We start from the raw sequence: 22,149 nt of genomic DNA on the forward strand, positions 1-22,149 counted from the left end.
GAAGTTTCTTCTCATATTTAAGTGGGACCTCCTGTTTTCCAGTTTATAACCATTGCCCCTTGTCCTATCATTGGTTGTCACCAAGAAGAGCCTGGCTCCATCCTCGTGACACTCACCCGTTACATATTTATAAACATCAAGGAGGTCACCCCTCAGTCTCCTCTTCTCCAAGCTAAAGAGACCCAACTCCCTCAGCCTTTCCTCATCAGGGAGATGCTCCACTCCATCATCTTCGTTGCCCTGCGCTGGACCCTCTCCAGCAGTTCCCTGTCCTTCTTGAACTGAGGGGCCCAGAACTGGACACAATATTCCAGATGTGGTCTCAATCAGGGAACCCCCTGGGGAATTCCCTGGGGAAATGGCTGCTTGACGGTGGCTACCGGAATTGCCGGGCGCGGGTATCGAACCTCTGGCCCGGGCTCCGTCGCGCCGGAAGGCGTGGGGGATGGGCCGAGCGCCGCTCCCTCACCACGTGACCGGCGGAGGGGCGGTGCGCCTCCACCCTCCCTACCCCTCACGGCGGAGCCGCAGCCAATCAGCGCCGGGGAGGTGCACCACACGGTGCAGGGAGCAGCGGTGGGCGCCTACTGAGCATGCTCGGTGCCGCTGCTGGACACGCCCACTTCCTCACGGCAGTGGGGGGAGGGTTCGCTGAGGAGGAAGTGGCCGGTGTCGCGGGCCGGTGTGTGAGGACTGGGGTGCATGGTTTCCGCCACCCGCGGTAAGTCCCAGTGCGGAAACGAGGGGAGGAGATGGGTGGTGGAAGTGGGGACACCCGCTGCTCGGCGCCCCCTCGGTGCCTGGCACCTGCCCCCCCGCCCGGAGCGTCGATGAACGGGCCCGACTGGAGCTCGCGGGAGAACAGGCTTGTTGGGGAGACACCGGTTTTACCTCAGTGGGGTGGTCGTTGTTATGGAGGCCACATGGCAGGCTCGGCCAGTTTACAGCTCACCCTGTCAGGCCTCAAAGCACCAGGGCATGAGGGAAGGCATCGCTGCAGCAGGCCCCATCAGCACGCAGCTGCACAAATCGGTGGAGACACGAAGGACACGAGAAGGGTCAGAGGGTTGAAACAGCTCTGCTGTGGAAACAGGGTGAGAGAGTTGGCCTTGTACAGCCTGGAGAAGAGAAGGCTCTGGGGAGACCTTCTAGCAGCTTTCCAGAACTTTAAGGGGGGTTATAAGAAATTGAGACTTTTTGCCAAGGCCTGTAGTGACAAGAGGAAGGGCAATGATTTTAAACTGAAAGAGGTTATGTTTAGATTGGGCATAAGGAAGACATTTTTTACAAAGACGGTGGTGAGATATGGGAACAGGCTGCCCAGATAAGCTGTGGATGCCCCATCCCTGTGAGTGTTCAAGGCCAGACTGGATGGGACTCTGAGCAACCTGGTCTAGTGAAAGATGCCCCTGCCCATGGCAGGGGGGTTGGATTAGATGATCATCAAAGGTCCCTTCCAACCCCAACCATTGCAAATAGGTGAGAGTTTAGCTCTGATGAGGAACCCTCCAGTTACCCTCATCACTTGGATCAGATGTAATAACATATAACTTTCTAAAGAAAATGTATATTTTTTTTTTCTTAGATCTTGAAAAATATTTCCTCTGTAGCAAGTGAAAGGTGATAAGACAGATGGATTTCTCTGTTGTTTTTGTTTTGGAAGTTTTGTGAAGGCTGAGTGTGTTTATGCTGCTGATGACTTGAATAACAGAGGGGTGTTTGTGCGGGTCATTCTTGGCTAATATATGACCAGCAGTGTGTCTTTCCCCACAAAGTGCAAATGGAGGATGCAGTGAGTGTAGGGTAGTAGGTGCATGATTTCCTTCTTTCCTTCTCCCTGCTTCAAGAAATCAACTCCTTCACCATGCTGGGGTGAAGAGGAGAGCAGAGCTGAAGCTCAGGCAGTGAGTTTAGGTGGCACACTGGAAGTTGGGCAACTTCTCTCCTGACTCTCCTACAGATACGCTGAGTGATGCTCTGTGCCTCAGTTGCCTCCTGTGTAAAATGTGTGTATTTTCATGTAAGGATGTTTTCAGAGTTGGTTCAGGAGAGGAAATGCTTAGACAAACTAGTAATGTTTCAGCAAGGTGTAATTGGAAGTGGTGCAGTCCCTGGGCACTTGCTAACAATGTTCTCCTCCTTTTTTACTTTCTGTTTCGTTTCCCGATTTCTGCCATTTTGTCACTGCTGGAAAAATAAAACAAACAAACCTGCTTGTAGGAAATGGCACAAGTACCAGAGAAGCAGCCAGACGCTCGTGACTGTTTCTTTCCCTCTCTCACTTCTCCTCTGTCTTCTGTTTTGCTGCTTAATTTGCTGTGTCGGTACTGGGGGGCAGTGGAAGGGGTTCTACCTCTCCGAGATGAATTAGTCACTTTAGGTTCCCAAAGCCTGTTTTTGTGGCAGTGAAAGCTGGTAGTGAGGAACTGCAGAAGGACTTTGTGACTCTGAATGATTTGGCTATAAAATAGCAGGTGAAAATCTAAAATAAGTGGAAAATTATGCATGTCAGAGCAACAATCATAATGCTGATGTGCTCTTTACTGACACCACTTAGGAAAGAGATCTGGGAGACTATAATGCAGAGTTCTGTGAAAGCGTCAGGCCTGTGCTCAGCAGCAGTCCAAAATGTAACTGAAATATTTAAGAAAAAGAAAGAGAAAAATACAGAATGCCATTGTGACTTTGTACTGTAAATGGTAGACCACCCTTCTGAAGGTTGTTTGCACCTCTTGGAACATGGCGGGACCAGAGACGAGATTGAGAAGTGACAGGGCTGATCAAAGATGTGGAGCAGCTTCTGTACAAGGGACAACTAAATAGTTTCAGATTCTTCGACTTGAAGAAGAGACAGTGGCAGAGAGAATAACAGATCTGTGCTGTCACGGGTGTTACTGGGGGAGCTGAGTAAGGAACAACAACTTTTTGCCTCTTCAGGCAGGTCCTGGGGTGTCAGTGGAACCCATGAGCAGCAGCCTTTAGACCTGTGAAAGCAAGGGGTTGTTTAGGTGAAAAGTAATTAAACTGTGGATAAGGAACTGTGCCCTTAGCACCTCTTCCTTCTTGCTGGAGAGCAGCCAGCCCAATCCATTGCACCATTTGGCTCAGTGTCCTCCCCCCGGCAGCAGTCTGTAGCAGAAAGCTAGAGAAGAGCACAGGGCCGTAGGAATGCTCTCCTGGGGCCAGGACACTGAGCTGAAGGTGGCAGTGGGGGCAGGCTGGCTGCTGTGACCATGAGGAATGGCCAAGAGCTGCCCTCCCACCGCTTCAGGAGTCCTGCAGAGGGGCTGGAGTAACCCCAGGGCTGCTCTTGACTGAGTGTCTTCTGTTCTCCTGCAGCACCAGCATTTCTTGTGGAGTCTGTAAGAATACCAGGGACTGTAGACTCCACCTTTAGCCTCTTCCTCACAAAATTCCCAAAGCCCCTGGAGCTGGATCCTCTGACTGGGCCTGAGCAGGGCCTATGAACCTCCATCCGCTCCAGGTATTAGCTTGCTGTACAGAACTTTTCTTGAGTTCTAAACCATTTAAACTCTAGCTTGCTCTGCTTCTTAATTTCTTTGTGTCTTTGTTTTCTATTCTATTTCGAATATTTCTATTTTTATATATTTCTATTTGTTTCTATCTTATTTATTTAATGCTTAAGTTCTGAGACTGATGTGATGGTCACTGCATAGGTAGATACTGGAAATCAATCCCTACCTATCTCTTGCTTACAAGAGATAAAAGGATGGGGGGGGGGAAAAAAACCTAGATGTGTGTGGAAGTGAAGTGACTTGCCTGTGATTAAGTCAGTTCTCAGTGGCAGGACTAGAGAGGTGGGGCGGGGAGCAATCAACATAAAACCAACCAAAAACCAGAAACTAAACTTGTACTCTGGTGGTGTTCTCACTTGAGACTACCCCCTCTGTTTTATGGAAGGGAAATGGTGACTAGTGAAAACAGAGGTTGGCTGTTGAAAGCTGCAAAAGAGTGTGTGAGATTTACTGGACTGTGAGACTTCTTGCCTGTTTTGTACTTCAACCTTACTGCTTCTCTCTCACTAGAATAATTTAACTTCAAATCTTCTTGTTTCTTAAAACCACATTTTTCTTACTGTTATCTTACAGGACTTTGTGCTGTCAGAGGTGACATCGCCACCAAAGGGCAGTTTGGAGTATCACACCCCGTAGGAGTGGGAAATTGTTGAAGATTTCTGTGGCAGACTTGCACAGAAACCACAGACAAAGTAAAACTTTTGCTACTAATGTGTGGCATGTTGCTCTAAACTACTGGTGGGGGATGTGGATGAAGGCTTATCCAGAAACATTTAGACTGTTTCGTAAAATAAGTATCTGGCCTTAAAATTTTGCAGCTGCTGGGGAAAAGAGAGACTGTATAAAGAGCAATTAAGACTTGAGTGGATATGTCAATAAAAAGAGAACAGATGTCCATGGGACAAACCCCAGGGTACAGAGAAAATTCTGTCACTCATGTTAGCGTTCTACCTCATGGAGAGAGAATGGTCAAATCTCTCATTTCTGACTCTTCTGCCACCTTTTATTTGCAAGCTTCTGCATCCTTCTTTGTTACATCCTTGTCACAGTAAGGAATTAGTGTTTCTTCCTTGTTTTCTGTGAACTCCTGGAAGGTACTGGAGAAGTTTAGGGACAGCAATTTTTCTCTTGGTTGACTTGCAGACTCACATGGCGCAAAACTAGCTTAAGGAAGACACTGCTATGGATAACTGATCTTCTGCAAATAAAACAGGTTTCACATCTAGGGTATGATGTGCTGGCCTGCTCTTGGGGCTGTTGTTGGAGCAGATATTGCCAACCAAGCTTGAAAACTCGTGTCACCTCCCATGACTTGTTAGTGACTTTTCAAGAGGAAATAAACCAGTTTTTCTCCTGCTCTTAACTGCTGGAGCTCTTGGGAGCTGGTTTTCATCCCAGTGCTGTCCCAAGACTGGGCTTTGCCTTTTCTACTTGTAGTTGTTGCTGGAGGAACACAGCACCAAGGTTCAGGGAATGTAGGGGATGGAGCAGTTAGATGGCAAGAGCTAGCAAGCTCTGCTTTCCTCTGTTCATCCTGCTTGGTGTATGCTAGTTGCATCAATTGCTTTGTGTTTTGTCCCAGTTTTCCTGCTCCAGGTGTTTTCTGGATAATGGCGAAGATGGTGAGAAGAACATGTGCGTTTTGTTCGGAAGGGGAGGCTGGTTCTGTGATGTATATTGCCAAAGAGCGAAATGTTGCAGCTCATCAGGATTGTCTGGTAAGTGAATTTTAGTTGGTTAGTACCTAAGTGAAATGGCAAAGAAGGACTAAAGGGGAAGTTTCTACTGCTTGTCTATTTTTGACTCTGCAATGATGTCTGAATTAAAAGGTTAGTTACACAAACCAGCAAATTATATTAAATTGAAAAGCTATCAAAAGCAACAGGACTCAGCCAGAACTGGATGTGTTGATTTGTGGTGTTTTCATGCACGTCTGTTCCTGATCAGTGGTTCTGGACACACGTACAGTTTAGCAGTAGGAGCAGTTCTTCTTGAGAGACTAAATTGGATCAGGCATCTCAGACCACAGAAAGTTGTGTACTAAACCTTTGCAGGAAAATATTCGCATCACTTGATATATCAAGGTAAAAAACTTCCCAATCTGTGCCTTATATAAAATAAGGAATAAAAATATTGGAAGTTGATTATATAAAAATATCTGAAAAAGCTCTAAATATGCTGTGATCCTAGAACGTATTTACTCTTCTTGCTGTCAAAATGCCTCCCCTTTATTCTGGGATCTTAGTGGAGCTGGTTCTTGGTTTGCAGAATCAATTACAGACACCATATTATCCCTTCAGTGGGGGTCGCTTAGTGCAGCAGATGAGTCTGCTACTGGAACAGCTTTCTGGCTTTCTCTGTTCCAGCAGCCTTACTCTTGCAGGTTTTATATTTACATATTATTTTTCTGATATTTTTTAATTATTATTTTTCGTAGAATGTTGCAGAAACATCTGATACCTATTTTAAAGTATTACTTGGATGTTGTGCTTGAAACAGGTTTTGTCAGGGCTATAGTGTTGCTTTGAAGTTGAAACGTTTTGTTTTGTTTTGTTTTTAATGCAGTAACTTCACTAATTTCTCTGCCTTGGACTTCTCTGTGCTATTTGGCTTTTTCATAGTTAACCATCCCCTTCTGAGCAGACAGACTGTGCCTGCCAGTTGACGGAAGGGTAGCTCACTTTTGTTTGGAATTAGCTGTATGTAATTATTAGAAAAAAAAGTTGCAAAGAACTTCCCCTTCCTCACTTATTGTCATGGCTCAGTGTTTTTGTGGCCCAAATGTGCATGTATGCATCTTCTCTGGGTTTCTCCCCGGCTTCATACACTGCTCCTGTGTTTCTTATGTGGTCAACTCTTTTCTTTGCAGCATTGGACTGCACAGAAATTTTATTAGAGAGAGATGGTGCATCCAGCTGTAAGGCTGAACATCTGGGCAGATAACAAGGTGTTCAAAGTGTGGAGGTCTGTCAGCCGAAGAGCTTCTCCTTACTCTGAGTAGCCTGGACTTCCAGACTTGCTTCACTCGCACTTCTTACTAACTTCATTTTCTCACCTTGTTATCTCTTCTTAGTTCACCTTCAGAACCGTCCTATTTCTCTTCAGAAATCTCCTGTTAATACATAGACAGAGGAATTTCTTTTGACTGGGAAAAGGTTTAAGCCCAGCTCCTTCTTCAACGTAGGAGAAACCTCTTAAAACAAAACAAAACAAAAAAAACAAACAACAAAACACTAAAAAAACAGAGAAAAATCAGCCTTTCTTAGGTAGGGCAAGTATAAGAAGAAAAGATGATTTGATGAGGAGCGGCTGAGGGAACTGGGGCTGTTCAGCCTGGAGAAAAGGAGGCTGAGGGGAGACCTGATCGCTGTGTACAACTACCTGAAAGGAGGTTGTAGCGTGGAGGGTGTTGGTCTCTTCTCCCAGGTAGCAAGTGACAGGATGAGAGGAAATGGCCTCAAGTTGTACCAGGGGAGGTTTAGATTGAATAGTAGGACAACTTTATTCATGGGTAGGGTTGTCAGGCATTTGAACAGGCTGCCCAGGGAAGCGGTAGAGTCACCATCCTTGGAGGTGTTTAAAAGATGTGTAGATGTGGTGCTCAGGGTCATGGTTTAGTGCCAGAATTAGGTTGTGGTTGGACTCAATGATTTTAAGGGTCTCAGCCAAAATGATTTTATGTACTCTTCCTCTCTTTTCTCTGGAATACACTGGTGACTGGGTCCTTCTATCAATTCTTAATATTGTCTCTTTTGTCTTTAGTTATTTTCCTCAGGGTTTGTGGAATCTGAAGAGTATAACCCAAATAATCTGGATCTAAGGTTTGATGTGGCATCAGTATTGAAAGAACTTAGGAGAGGAAAGCGGCTGGTAAGGAGTTTCTTTCTGAATCTGCACTTAGTCCTATCTCATAGTACTGAAGGTTGTCCAGCCTGTTTCATGCTTCAAAAAAATGCAGAAAACATCTACTAAGACTAGGGAAATTACAGATTTAGAATTAGAAACATTGATTTGACATTGTGTTTGGTGAAATGTAGTTAATTCTGTATTAAAATGTGTCGTTTTTTCTGGCCTTTAAGTCCTTAGTCTAAGTTTCCTAAGAGACTTTGATAATGGACTGAGCCCATGCCTGAAACAAAATTGTGCAATCCATAAGTGTAAAGGGAAACACCTTCTGGTTTTAGCAGAAGGAAGGTTATTTATATGAGGTTTTCTTATTGGCTTTGTCCTCAGCTGCCCTCCTTCCTTCCATCCTGGTGGAATTCTTTTCACTATGAAGTTAGCCTAGAAAACATAAATACAAGCACTGTTACCAATAGATATTGAAATAACTTGGGCAAGATTTAGGAGGGAGAGGGATGTTGCCCAGTGCTCTCACATGACTCTTTGCGTCATTTTACAAAATTCAGCAGTACAAAATAGAGGTGAGACAGCAAAAAGGCAGCTGAAGTAATGGCCAGGGTAGGATTTTGCAGACACAAACTTTCCTGATACAAAAGTGACGCACAATGGAAGATTTTATTTTCCCACAGAGGGGAGTATTTGCTTTGTGTGGCGAGATTTTCAGCAGCTGTCGGTCATGTTTACTTGCTAAATCTCATCCTGCTCTAGGTGTGCAACTTCTGTCGCAAGAAAGGAGCCACTGTGGGATGCGAGGAAAGAGCCTGTCGCAGGAGTTATCACTACTTCTGTGCGCTCTGTGATGATGCAACAATAGAAACAGATGAAGTAAATGGAGTCTACCGGTATTTAACCAAATATTTTCTCACTAATTATTGTCAAGGTTTTGGTGGTGGTGTCAGGAAGAAAGACCTAAAAGTTGTGTGGGGGTTTTTTAAAGTTTTTTTTGACAAGGAAGTATGTTTCCCTTTCAAAGTGGTGTTCAATCATCTGTTCACAAGCAATAGGGAGAATGTTTTTCTTTAACAGGAAAACACCACAGAAGGAATCTACACTGTGTTTAAGCCTGCAACGCAGCTGAAAGATCACTAGGCCAAAACTGGGGAAGTCAGTCCTTACTGAACATCTAGCTAGTCTTCAGGGACCAAGATTTTTATTAATGTCACTGGAATTCTCAATTTCTTTTGGTTCACAAGCTTCAATAAATGTGGTCTGAGCACAGAGCAGGTTATACCACTTCTGGATCTGTTCACATTAGGCAAATTCTGGTATTTTTCCCTCCTTAGGCGAGCAGAGAACTTTTTATTCCCACCAAAGACCTTCAAGTGCATTGCTAGCATTAACACAAACAGACTTTAAATTCTGAGTTGTCATTGTTGTGCTGATGAGCAATGGTTATCAAAACAAGTAGAGCAGAACAAAAAAGAGAAGGCATACAGAGCTATGGAAGTGGCTAGTAAGAGGAGAAGTGGGGAAATAAGTGTAAATGGTATTGTCATCTTGCAAAAATTACATTAGGGAAGTGCTTCCAACTAAAGTGGACTGAGTAGTAAAAGGTATTGTCCTTTATAAGATGGTCCTGTACTTAGGAAGGTTGTTTTTAACTGAGAAATAATAGAATTAAAGGAAGAGGGGGGGAAAAAGCAACCTCTAAATGTTAATATTACAAATTCAGGGATGTAAGTAAGGTGCCTCCAGTACTTACTAGCTTTCTGATTGAATTGTTAGGCATGCATAAATTTGGGAGTTTTTGTGGATCAAAATGAGTTTCATGCAAAAAAAAGCGTAGCTGATCAAGGAAGCAGACTGTGATTCTAAGGTCAGTGCTTGTATTTTGTTAAAATAAACAAATGACAATAATGAGAAAATGTCCTAGCAAACACAGATCCCTTTAAAAATTGCTTCCAAAAACTTGAGCATTAGTCTTGGCAAATGGATTCGTAATGAAGAAATGGGCTAAACCACGCTCTTGATAAGGCAGTTTTGCTTAAAAAGTTATTTGGGATCCTTCTGTAAGAAAGGCAGGTTATAGAAGCTGGTTCATGTTCTCTCCCTTATTTTCTGGATATAATAATATGAATATTTCCAGCTGTATTTGTGGCATTTTGCCTCTTCCAAGGAATTTGTGTTGCTCTCCTGGAACCAGAGAAAATAATCCCATCTCGCATACCATTGAAGTATTTTAAGGCATGAATGGATTGAGCAGCTTTAAGCTGCTGGATCTCAAACAGGGACCCCTACTTCCTCAGGATTTGGGGACCACCTCAGCAGCACTGGGCAGCAGAAAGGGGAGGGTTTGGGGCACAGAGATCTCTGACCAGTTACTGGTGGTGCGGGGCCCTGTGGCTGTGCCAGCACATTGTGCAGGGCTTGTAAGTTCAAGTTGACTGGTGAGCAGATATATCTGTAGAAGTTCTGGACCTGGTCTGAGTGGTACAGGGCAAAGGGGCAGAATCGCAGGAGCTGTGATCAATATTAGTACTGTGATGTTTCATCTTGACAGCACGGATCTTGTTTTAATAAGGCGTTTCAGTAAGAGTAACTCGGCCACAGTGATTTCCACACCAGGTGGAATGTGTCTGACTCAGGCTTAGAACAGTGAGCAAGTCCAGAGGGGGGGTAATTAAACTGATAAATCAAAGCTTCAGTGTTCAGAGTCTGCTGAGGCTCTAACAGTATGAATACAAGCTTGTCTGTGTGTGTGACTGTACAGCAGGTGATTTCCAAGGTAGGTAATGCTGAACAAAAATAATGATAATTTTTTTAAACATCTTTCAGTTCATGTTCAATGAAAAGAGGGGGAAATACCTGTTAAAATCAGTCAACATAACTGTTTACATTTTTATTAATACTTCTTCTCTTTTTCTTAAAATTGAACTTAAATTTTAGAGTGTTCTGCCCAAAACATGACCCAGGCAATAGGACCAATCACTATGGTGAGTTTCTTTAATGGCTTCATTGATTTCATTTGTTTTAAAAGTTTGCATCCTACAGTCAGTAACTCATTTCAACAAAATAAGTTACTCCACCTTTATATTGAGTGGTGGATTTCTAATCTTGCACGCGTGGTTTGGTTGAGATCCATGCATACGCACAAAAATCAGGAAGGCTTTTTGAAGTAGGAAATGTTTATATTTTATGTTCCCCGACTCTCCCTCAAAACTGACACTGTGGACCTGATCCTTGATGGAATATTCTGACTGTGTGCAGGCAGGCCCAAGCAGCTTGTAAAGCCCATGTGAGAGATGAGAGCCATGCTAAGAAGTGATCCACAAGCTTGTACTTGATTAGCAAAGAGAGGGCTGTTACAGGAGTGGTCACCTTTGGATTTTGATCTGCAGTTATGTCAAAACGTTCACATTTCCATCTTCTGTATTCACCGCAGTAGCTTTTTAAATAGGGCCTTTCGTTCCGAAGGATCCCAAAGAGCTTTTTAAGTGTAACAGAAGGTTTATACAACCCCTATTTAAGGATTGCTTCCTATGCTATGGAAATGCAGCTTTCTTGGGCAGTCCTGGTCCCTGCTGATTCAGAAGTAGTCAGGAATCTCACTGAATTAACCAACCAAAGCTGTGACTTTGTTAACCTAATGCGTACAATCCTCCTCAAAATGGAGTGGCTCCTAGGCTGGCCTTCACTTTGAAGTTAAGCTCAATGAAACTGAGAGCACTAATGCTAGGAGTGGTGTGCTCCCGCTGAAGTCTAGCGAAGTTTGGCTTATCTTGACAAAGTCTGTCTCCACCCTGATGCCACTCAAGGGTCAGGTTAGGTGATTGTCACAGGGTGTGAAGCTTCTTAGCCAGACATACAATCTGTTTAACACCTGATATTGCTGTTGTTCAAGAACCCAATGCAGCTTCTTATTTCACTTAGTAGTTTTGCTTTTTACTTATCCATAGTTCTGAGGCCTGACATTCCCTCCCTTTTTAAAATTAATTTGATTTCTGTGGTCTCATGGTTGTTGGTCTGTTGGGTCTGTCCAGGGTCCCAGGTGGTCTCCTGTCCGAGCACTAGACAAGGCCAGGATTGCTTTGTTTCCAGTATGAGATGAGATTCAGGTGTTAGGCCAAGCGCTCTAGATCACCTGCTTCATAAGAAAGGCTTAAATTTTATGAGGTTGAAGTTCTTAGGGTCTAAAACTGCTGCATATACAATGTATGGCCTGTTCCCTGGGAAGAGTTTTCTCCTAGAGGAGATCTTCCAGAGACACATAATCTGGAGACCCTGTGTTAATGAGAGGTAACTGTATTCTGCTGGCAGTGTCTGCCCTGCCTCCTGAATGAGCTTCACCCACTCCTGTCAGAGAGCAGCTGTACCCCAGGAGGTGGGGATCAGCTCTGAGGGCTGGGTAAATGACACTTGGTTCTCTAAGCCCAACATCTCCAGCCTCTGAGTGGCTCTCAGACACCTGTATGGTGCTCAGAACAGCCAGGGCTATCTGCTGGTGAGGTGGCTGAAGAAGCAAGTGCTCTGTCTGGCCCACTCCTGGGCCATGTGGGCAAGCAGGGGACACCCGTGCTCAGTGTGTTTGCCGGCAGGCTGGGATGGAAGCGCTCCATGGTGGTTTTGACTCAGGATCCAACTCGGGCAAAGTAGCTCAGCTGTTCCCCTGGGGCAGGCTGTGCCAGCACTGGGCTGTGTGGGAGCAGGAGCTGGTACAAAAGGGCTGCCTCTCCAGGCTTGTTTTCCCCAGTAGCTTGGAGAAAATGGGGTCAAGGAAAATTCCTGTCAGTGTTCCTGTGCTGAAATGTCAGGGTTCTGCTGTGTGCCTGGAAGGAGATCTGGTGCCTTAGGAGCCAAGAGGTCACCTTGCAGCTCTGTACAGCAGGAATGGGATGGCAGTTTGGACTTGAAAACAGGCTCCAGCCTCTGCTTAACTGGAAATGTTGGGTGTGCCCAACACCTGACAAACATAGAAGACAAGAGAACACTGTGAGGATCAGGAACAGTCAGGCTGCTCTTTCGACTATGTTCCTTATGTTTTATAAGGCATCCCTAAAGCAGGTGTCAGGAAGATTTGAGCAAATCCTACTGCAGATCAAAGATGTCATGTGAGACAACAAGCAATGCTTGGTGCCTGCAGCAGCATTTCCTAGACTGCTGCAAATTAGGCCACCCAGCTTTATTTTGGATGAAGTGATATCCTTTCAGGCCATGAAAAATGAAAATGTACAGCACCACACTCAGAGAAGAGTAACCAAACCCCAATCTTTCAACTGCCTTCCTGTACCAACAGTAATTCCTCATTCACAGAATTGCAGAATGTCAGGGATTGGAAGGGACCTCAAAAGATCATCTAGTCCAATCCCCCTGCCGGAGCAGGAACACCCAGATGAGGTTACACAGGAAGGTGTCCGGGCGGGTTTTGAATGTCTCCAGAGCAGGAGACTCCACAACCTCCCTGGGCAGCCTGTTCCAGTGGTCTGGCACCCTTACTATGAAGTTTCTTCTCAAATTTAAGTGGAGCCTCTTGTGTTCCAGTTTGAACCCATTACCCGTTGTCCTACCATTGGTTGTCACTGAGAAGAGCCTGGCTCCATCCCTGTGACACTCACTCTTTATATATTTGTAAACATTCCTCTTAATAGAGTGATTTCTAGTAGGAAAAACCTTACTAAGTGCTGCCCAATGGATGTAGAGTTCAATGGGAAGGGGGCATAGTAACCCCACTGCATCTAAAAGCCTTGGTTTTGGTGGGTGGTTGATCTCTTCTCTGGCTTTTTCTGCTCCTGTTGTGTCTTCCTTGCCAGAGTTACCCTCCTCTGCTTGTGATGCTGCAGCTGTTTGCAGCAGCTGCCAGCTGTGATGTTGGAGGGTGGCTGGTGCATGCTGATAGAAAGGACAGAGCAAAAGCAGATGATTCTGCAGAGATCCCATACCACATCACTAAAAATACTTTGTAGCATAAATAGTATTAAACTTACAAGTCAAATTGCTTTTGGAGGCTTTCTAGGAGGCCGTTTTATTGATGAAAACCATAATGCCATTTATGCGTCTTTGGGCACCTAAAATAATTCTCTATGTAGTTTTAGATTTGAGCATGTATCAGCATTAACAAGGATTGACTGAAAACAAACAGTCATCTTTCATAAATTTGCCCGATGTTTTTACCACCCAGAGGTAGTGCTGCTGTCGGGGAGAATCAGTTCACTCTGCTGCAGTCTAAAATCTTATGTTAAAAACTGGGATTTGCTTTACACTGAGTTTAAAAGGCGAAGTGGTATTGTAATGCTACAGTGATTTGCACTTCTTCCTAATGGTTCAGGCTTGTAATTTTTCTTACATGGAAATAATGTGAATTCCACTGAAACCTCAAATATTTAGGGAAGCTGAAGCGTATTCTTGCCTTGCCACCCAAAGTGCCTCGCTTTCGTAGCTTTTTGGGAAAAGAGAGAATTTCAGTGATGTGAAAGCGTCAGTCTGAGATTGGCACATTTCTCACTTTGTTGTTTCTTGATTCCTAGGTGCAGCTAGTAAAAGGAGAAGACATGCATTGAAGTCTTCCACCATCACGGAACAAATGGTAATTCTGCCTTTAAGTAGTTCTGAAAGAGGACCCCACATCTGGCTTCTTCTTCAGTGGAGCATTTTGATGATGGATTCAGAAAAAGACTTCTTCACAGAAGCAGTAACTTTTCCTTTACAACTGCCTTGTTTTGATCTTGTCATTCTGTCAAAACAAAACGGTTTCCATGTGGAGCTGCTCCAGGCAGAGCCAGTGCTGCCCTCGGGTAATGTGGCACGAATGCGACAGGGACCGCTGAGCCAGGCTGTGATCTTGACGCGACCAGAAGGAGCTTCCCTTTGGGGGCTCCTTCTCTTTGGAAGTACTACGGCCCTCAGATTTGCTTAGGGCTTGACACAGTTTCCAGGAAAAGCTGCTTTTGGAGGGTCACTTGGCATTTTAAACCAGCACGTCCTTGTCTGGGAGTCTGCACTCAGTAAATGTGTCTGGTTTTCGTTGCTGATCTGGCAGTTCTCAGCTCTGCTGGTGGAGATGGCATTTCCAAGGGTTTGGGAGCTATCGAGCGGGGCATCCCTCTGGTTGCAGGGGCAGTTGTTTTAGGGGCTGCTGTTAGAAAACCTGTAAAACCAGCTTATTTTAAGTTTTGAAACCATTCTTTTGGCTTCATGGAAGTATGGATGGGAGCTCCCGTGGGCTCTTGCAGGGGTCCAGATTTCTGCTTCGTAGAGGATTTGGCATCCAGTTTTCCTTGGGACAAACTTCAGCCTTTCCCAGGTCTTGAGATGAAAGGGAGGCCATGTGAGGCCTTTGCAGCTTTTGCACTCTCAGAAGGGAACGTTATTTGTTTCAAAGAATTTATCAGCTGGAAATCCACTTACATTCATGGTACTATAGCTGAGATTTGTGTCACGTGTTACCCACAGCAATGTGCTGTTTCTGCTGCTTTCCAGTGCTAGCAATCTCAGAAATCAATACAAACACTGCAAATAAGGTGTTATCACTGCAGGATAAATTGCTTACCATTGTGTAAGCATTGCATTTTTACACTGGTGGAGTTTTGTGACAGAGCATAAAAATAATTTGTAGTACGTGGTATGGCACGGAACAGCAGAGAATGACTGTGTCCTGTCCAAAGGAAAATAAAAATATGTCCCCTCCTCTCAAATCCTTTCTACCATTACACCTGGGCTAGGGAACTAAACATCATTTGCCCTGTGAGTTGGCAGTGGGCGTTTGTTAACATCTGTGCTATTTGCAACTGCAATAATAATTAAGGAGGGTGGTGTCCCAGGTGTTGGGCTTTTCTGAAAGAATTCTTGCTTTGAAGCAGTTTTTGCTTCTTTTTTTTTACAAAATGGAATGGAGAGGAATATTGTTAGCTGTGCAGAGAAGCAGATTGTGTTCACAGAAATCTGTGCTGCTTTTTATCTTTCTGCTGATATAGAGGTAAGATAATGAAAACAGAGCAAATGTCAGTATGGGGTAAAAGTATGTTGGTTTGATTTTCTTACAGAGCACAGAAGAGACAGCAGAAGAAGACAGTTTACGAATACTGGAAAGAAAAAACAACAGGCATAAAGGTGCGACTCACTTTATAGAACAACTAGGAGATACTGTGATCTGTTGTGTTGAAGTTTAGACCTTGGAAACGGTTGATAGCAGTGGTGCTGCAAATGTATTTTTATTATTCTCCTGACATGAGTGACTTTCCGTGCTCTGGCAAGGGAGCAGAAGTCTGATTTGCAGAATAACTGTGCAAACTTTTAATAGTTGTGCAGCGAACGAATCTCTGCTTTGGCTGAAAGATGCTGTAAGACCTGAGCCGGTAAATTCACCAGGATTTCTCTAAGACCCCTGCTTTATCTGGCTGCTGAGTTCAGCAGTGTGTCTCCAGCAAACAGGGATGCCTCTGCCTACCCCCCTCCTGCCCCCAAAATCAATATAGTTAAATTTAAAAGGCAATCAGTCCTTCATGTCCATCTCCTTGCGCTGAGCACCTCTGGGAGGAGGCAAGGGGAGCAGTTCTGGCAGGGCTCAGCACAGGAGGTGTTGCGAGGAGGGGGGTTGAGCGCTGACCCAGCAGTGGGAGGGGAATTCAGCACCCCTCGAGCAGGAGCTCCAGCTTATGGGGGGAAAATGGGGCTCACGAAACACTGCTGCAGTTACTGCTGCCATGACGTGCTTGTCTTACCTTGTGAGCCCTAGGTGTACACAGGGTGCTTAAGTCAGTATAGGATTTTACTGCATACATATGGTGCTACAACAGTTAAATCAACCACTGGACCCATCCTTCAGTTCTGCAGTTTTCATGTTACCCCAAAAGTCCTGCTGTTGCTTGGAAGTTTAGAAGGTATTAGTGGTGAAGGGGTAATGGTTTTAAACTAAAGGAGGAGAGCTTCTGGTTAGACATGACAAAGAAATTTTTTACACTGAGGGTGGTGAAACACTGGCCCAGGTTGCCCAGAGAGGTGGTAGATGCCCCATCCCTGGAGACATCCCAGGCCAGGCTGGACGGGGCTCTGAGCAACCTGATCTAGTTGAAGATGTCCCTGCTCATTGCAGGGGGTTGGACTAGATGACCTTTGAAGGTCCCTTCCAACCCAAACTATTCTATGATTTTGTGATTATTCACCTTCCCATGGCTGTGCTTGGTATATGGACACGGGGTTGGAACAGTAGGTGGTTGCCTAGTGTCTTTCCCTAATTTTTACTACCAATAAAGAATCCTGGAATACTTTGTAGGTCATCCAGTGCAAGTGAAATGACATTTCTTTTCTCACAAATTCGTCCAGTAAAAAGTAACATTGTTTTTAATGCTGGCAGACTTCTGTTAGCTGTCTGATAGCTCTTTCCTTTTGAACAGCCCATTGAATTGATCTTACTGAAACTTGCCACTGACTTGCTGCTCTGATATGAAGAAAAAAATAGGTAGTTATTTCCCTAGCAATTCAAATCTGACAAAGGAGGTATAGGATTGGGCTGTAATAAATGAGTTTAATGCCTGAATCACTTGGAGTAAAAGTAGCCTTAATTCTCTTACCAAATCCAATAATTGGATTCCCCAATTCACTCCTTGCACTATTTTTTTATCCTTTAGCCTGTTCAGTCCACGGTGTGGTCCAGAGAATTAGAAGGAAAAAAAAAAAAGCAAGACAAATCACTTGCTTTCCTATATTAGGGAGTATCAGGAGGGTTTAGGAATGATGCATTTGGAGTTGTGGAGATATTTGCTTTTGGTGAATGAAGCCAAATCTAGAGCTTAGGTAATTTCATACCCAGTGTAATGCTTATGTTTGCCTGACCACATTTCTGTTCCTGCTGAAAAGGGCTGAGTAAGTAGCTGGAGGAGCCAGAGCTTTGCATAAGCATTTTTCACTGGAAAGGGGACTTGAGCCAAAGTTTGATTATAGTTTCTGAAGCAAGCGAGTATAGGCCACTTTACAGATCACTTCTGGGTAAGAGTGTGGTTTTTTTGTTTTAACAGTCCGAATAGACTTTGTTAGAAAATGCAAGCAAGCTGGGCTTCTGGATGACATATTTGAAGAGATGCTGGACACACTTCACCTGGCGCAGGAAAAACTGATGGATGACAACACTTCAGAAACAGGTATGGAGACCCCTGGGGGACTCCGGTCCCCGAGCAGAAATGCTGATCAGAATACCGGGCACTGGGTCGCTTTCCTGAGGAGGCTTCTCTGGTGCTAAATAACTGAGTCCTGTCTTATTTCTGCAGCTGCACAGCAGGTCGACAGTGAGTATTTTATGGTATACCCATGTCAGTAGACGTACAGTAGATGTGTCAGTTGGCAGGCTGCCAACTCAGCGTGCTCTAGTAAGACCTTCTAATTTTGAATTTTTGAAGCCACCTTTTTACTCATTGGCATAAGCATAGGTGGGTTCAGCCAGACTTGTTTCCCCGGGCACTGAAGAAGGGAGAGGTCCTGAAGACAACCAGAAGGTTTTATTTGGATCGCAAGTCTGTGTTGTTCTTGCAGCTTCACAGATGGAGCAGCTGTCTGGAAATAACAAAACTCTTTTGAGGGAGAGATCCCTGAGTATGTACATTTTAAATCTTTGGATTATTCGTTAGAACTTTATACACAACTGTTAGTGTGTATTTGGGGCTTTCATTGGTTTAAACATCAGCTTGTATGAAGCACTTTGTTCTTGGAGGATTCCACTCTGACGTTGCTTTGTCCACAGCACAGCTAAAAAAGAAAATGTCAAACCTTTTGTCTCCTAGTGTCCTCCCAGGTTTACAAAGTTATGAATAGTTCTTTTGGCTAAAGAACTCTAATTTATGCAAAATAACTGAAGCACATGCGTAGAAAGTGAAATGTCCCTCCCGGCTAAATCCTCCTGAGGAGCAGCTTGTGCGTAACACGGCAGCAGCTGCTGGAAGCAGTCGTGAAGTCCAGGACACATAAGGGGTTCAGAGGTCTTCACCGTCAAGCAGGTCTCTTAACGGTTGTGCAAGCTCTGTAGGCATTTCATGTTTTGTTTCAATGGAAGCCCCAGTTATGAAATTGAGGTGTAAATCTGGGCTGGTTTCTAACATGGGACAGTGATGGCACTGTGCTGCCTCTCACATGATCTGTCAAGAGAAATTGGTGCGGTCAGCCCTTCTGTTACACGTACAGTCCTAACACGATGGAATGAAATATGACTTAAGTATATGACTTGTGTTTAAATGGACTGTTCATGTGGTGCAAACCCAAAAAGGGAATTACAATAGGTCCCCTTTCCTATTTTCTGTATGAAACAAACAAACAAAGTAGAATTGACAGATTGATCCTTCTTTCTCAAATAGATCAGATAAGAAGGAAGACATCTTAAAACCTCAAGCAATCGGTATGATATAAAATAATTACTGTTTTTGCACTACTTCTAATTAGTGCTCTGCATTAATATGAGGGTTCTGTAAACCTTTACCCTGTAATATTAAACCAAATTTTCTCTTTCCCCAGAGTATGAAGAGACAGTGATGTCACTCTTCGACTGTGGACTGTTTGAAAATATACTGACAAATATTCATTCAGGTATGTGAAAAAAGCTGTCAGAGCAGTAGCAGTTGGGATGGTTTTTGACATTGAAGTTATTGTTCTGAGCATTTTGATAAAATGACCATTTAACATGAAAATTCCAAGAAACAATTTCTCAACACTATATACATAACTGAATAAAAGCCATTGCTACCTGAATCTTTAGAAATACAGTATGTCCAATCCAGCTGGCTGACCTGAGGGGGAGGGAAGTGGCAGTTCCGCAGCTTTAAAAGACCGAAGGGTCTCTGCCCCAGAGGAGCGTCCCTGGTCCTTCTCCCCTCTCCCGCAGGCTGCACTCAGCTCCTGCCTCTGCAGGTTATTTCCCTCCCTCTCCGCAGCCTCACTTCTGCAGCTTGTCTGCGCCACAGCTCTGCTCCTGGTTGACACCTGCTGTTCAGACTGGCTGTGTGTTTCAGTTAAGAGCACTAAATGCCATGAGCAGACTTACCTGCACCTGATGGCACTTTTAACTAAGGTGCTTTGAAAAACAGGCTGAGAATGTTCATAGAGTGAAATGAAAACATGGGCAGGAGCGGTCTCTTGGGCCCACCAGTGTGGAAGGAGACACTCACTGGAGCTTGGACTCCAGTCTCAGCTATCGAAAGCAACAAGGTTAAAACTGATTTTCAGCTAGGCAGGTCTCTTGCTCCCATTTCACTCTCTAACAGTTAACAGCGTTGTTCTAAATTTGGCTTTAATTTATCCCTGTGGAAAGGGAAATGGGTTTTAATTAGTTAGCTTTGAGGTTCAGTGTGTGAAGATGATGTTTGCAGTTTTCCCCATTCCACCTTTACTTGACTGAAAAATCCAGGCTCCTCTCTTTAGTCTCCTCTTATCACATTTAAATTCCTCTTTTGGAAGTGGGAGTGACTGGCATTGCAAAGTTATCCAACACAAGGTTCCACCAGTGCCTCATCTGAGAGCATTAAAACATCCCCATTTATAACTCCTCACGTGACACAACCTTGGATCACACTTGTTTCTTCCACAGCTGCATCAATTATTTCATCCTCTTCTCAACTTGAGAAATTCTTTATATTGGCAACTACACACACTGAACCATGTGATTCTCATGTAAAAGTTGTCCTCTCTCAGATTCCCCACTACTGCAGCAGCTCAGTTCCTCCTGTATCACAGAATTTTTTTTCCTGATACCATCACCCTACTTTTAATTTCAAGGTCAGTAATGAAAACACACATCAAAGTTGGCTCCAAAACTGATCCAAGAGGAGCTCTTAAAATGAACCCGTCAGAAAGGAATGAACACCATGTTAGTTACAAGTGAAACTGTGGGGAGAGAAGGAGAGAGAGGGCTTTTTCCTTTTTTTTCCCTTGTGTCCCAATCTGTCTTCCAAGGTTTTATTGTAGGTTAAACTAAGCATTGTTAGGCTCTGCAGTGTTAATGCATATATAACATGTATTTTAAATTAATAATAGTTACATATGAATAAAAGCTTTTATCCCCTTCTTTTTTTTCATCATAGGAACAGAGGAAAAAATCCGGGAGCTTCTGGAGAGCAGGAAAAGACTGGATAACAAGATTGAGCTACTGCAGGAATTAAAAGAAGTTGTCCTTCCTCCCCAGGAGAACACTGCTAGTACATCTAGTACCATGTCTGAATAACCCCTAAGTCTGTCTGTAATGGTGTCGGTATTTAGGATTTTCTGATTACATGAACTATAGAGCACATCTGTCAGTGTCTAAGTAATTCCCCTCCCTTGCCCCAAGATAGGGACACAAGGCGGAACTGTGTGTTTTCCTTTTTTATACTTCACTGTTGCAATAATTTTAAGTTGTCCCTTTCTTTAAATTTTACCATGGACCAATAAGTGTTATACACCAAATTTAGCTTTTTTTAAAGCTTGACAAAACCCTCCAATGAAGACACTTTTCTTGAAGACAAGGGAACATCAGCTGCCACAGCATGCTGGTTAAAGTCACTTTGACTGTGGGTGGTAGCTGCTTCCCTCTCTGCATCTAGACAATGATGTTGGATGGATCATGTTGCTGCTTTGGCTTTCCAAAGAAGATAAATCAGCAGAACTTGCACTCAAAGAAGTCTTCTGATTATAAACAAGAGTTTTTTATAATTAAATGATTCTTGATTGCTTAATGTATAATGACCTCTGCTGTAGTGGCAGTGAAACACTGTTTGCAGGCAGACCAGAAATGGTTGGGCATCATACTCTAAACATCATGTACAATGGAAAAGGGATCAAACAATGGACTGTGTCTTCCTTTCACCATTAAGAAAGGATAATACTTCTATATGTTTTTATCTTTAAAAATGTTTAAATACAGAAAAGCATTGTTTAGCTACAAAAGGTTAAGTTAACAAAATAAAATGTTTTTCAGAAAGCTGTGTCTTTAGTCATGCTCACTAGCCTGCTGTTGCATGGGACATGGCTGAGAAAGGCTTACACTGTCACACTGTGGTGTAACCACACCGAGCCTCCATTGTCCTGATGATCATGTCAAACACGGCTCATCATGACAGGCTGCAGCACCACTCTGTTAAACCAGCTGTACTTGTGCCAGCGCTAGTAAACATCTGTAACTTCAGCTTGTTCTGTATAAAAGTGGAGATCAGCAAGCACAGAATAACATTCCAAACGTTAGCTCTTGGGGTAGAGCTAGGAGCTGTGCCAAATAGAACAAAATCCTGATATTTTCACTTGTTTCTGCCTAATAACAGCACTGATTTATCTGTCAAGGGGGAGCACTGTCATGGGAAAAGCATAAGAACTCTGGCAACTTCTGTTTCCCTATGGCAGCAATCAATTACTGACAAGCTTCAGGGCAAAGGAAAGGTCCCATCCTCTTCTGTTCCATGCCCCCACCAAGCTTGACCTTTAGTCTAGAGTTTGTAATGCAAAACAAGTTTATTAGAAATATGTATGACCATACATAACCCGCTGTAAGTTTACACTCCTATATGGGCTGCTTAGTGAAAAAAATCAGATCCACAGATTGTAATTACTGAATTCTAAATTAGTGCCTACAACTAAATCTGCAGTTTTCTAAAACTGAAATGACAAGTATTTGCCAAGCACAGTGAAATCAACAGGATTCAGTAATACACAGGCTGTGGGTTTTCTGCGTTTTTGTTGATTTTGTATTTTTTAAATAAAGCAACTTTTATGCTGTAGGTAACATGGAAAGCTTGCAATTTTCTTCAAAGTCTGAAGAAGTTTGCTAGTG

General features: G+C 43.8%; 1 protein-coding gene across 1 annotated transcript; it reads left to right on the plus strand.

Annotated features, from left to right (window-relative positions):
- The first annotated feature begins 3,339 nt into the window (after positions 1 to 3,339).
- On the plus strand, positions 3,340 to 22,096 carry PHF11 (PHD finger protein 11). The gene is made up of 11 exons (XM_082044679.1): positions 3,340 to 3,484; positions 4,110 to 4,228; positions 5,119 to 5,254; positions 7,299 to 7,406; positions 8,148 to 8,281; positions 10,326 to 10,372; positions 13,901 to 13,959; positions 15,416 to 15,482; positions 17,387 to 17,509; positions 18,870 to 18,941; positions 20,432 to 22,096. The coding sequence occupies exons 3-11, from the start codon at positions 5,147 to 5,149 to the stop codon at positions 20,569 to 20,571; spliced, it is 858 nt and encodes a 285-aa protein (XP_081900805.1). The 5' UTR covers positions 3,340 to 3,484; positions 4,110 to 4,228; positions 5,119 to 5,146; the 3' UTR covers positions 20,572 to 22,096.
- The last annotated feature ends 53 nt before the right edge of the window (positions 22,097 to 22,149 follow it).

Source organism: Streptopelia decaocto (assembly GCF_964273445.1).
Source record: "Streptopelia decaocto genome assembly, chromosome: 1".
Taxonomy (NCBI): domain Eukaryota; kingdom Metazoa; phylum Chordata; class Aves; order Columbiformes; family Columbidae; genus Streptopelia; species Streptopelia decaocto.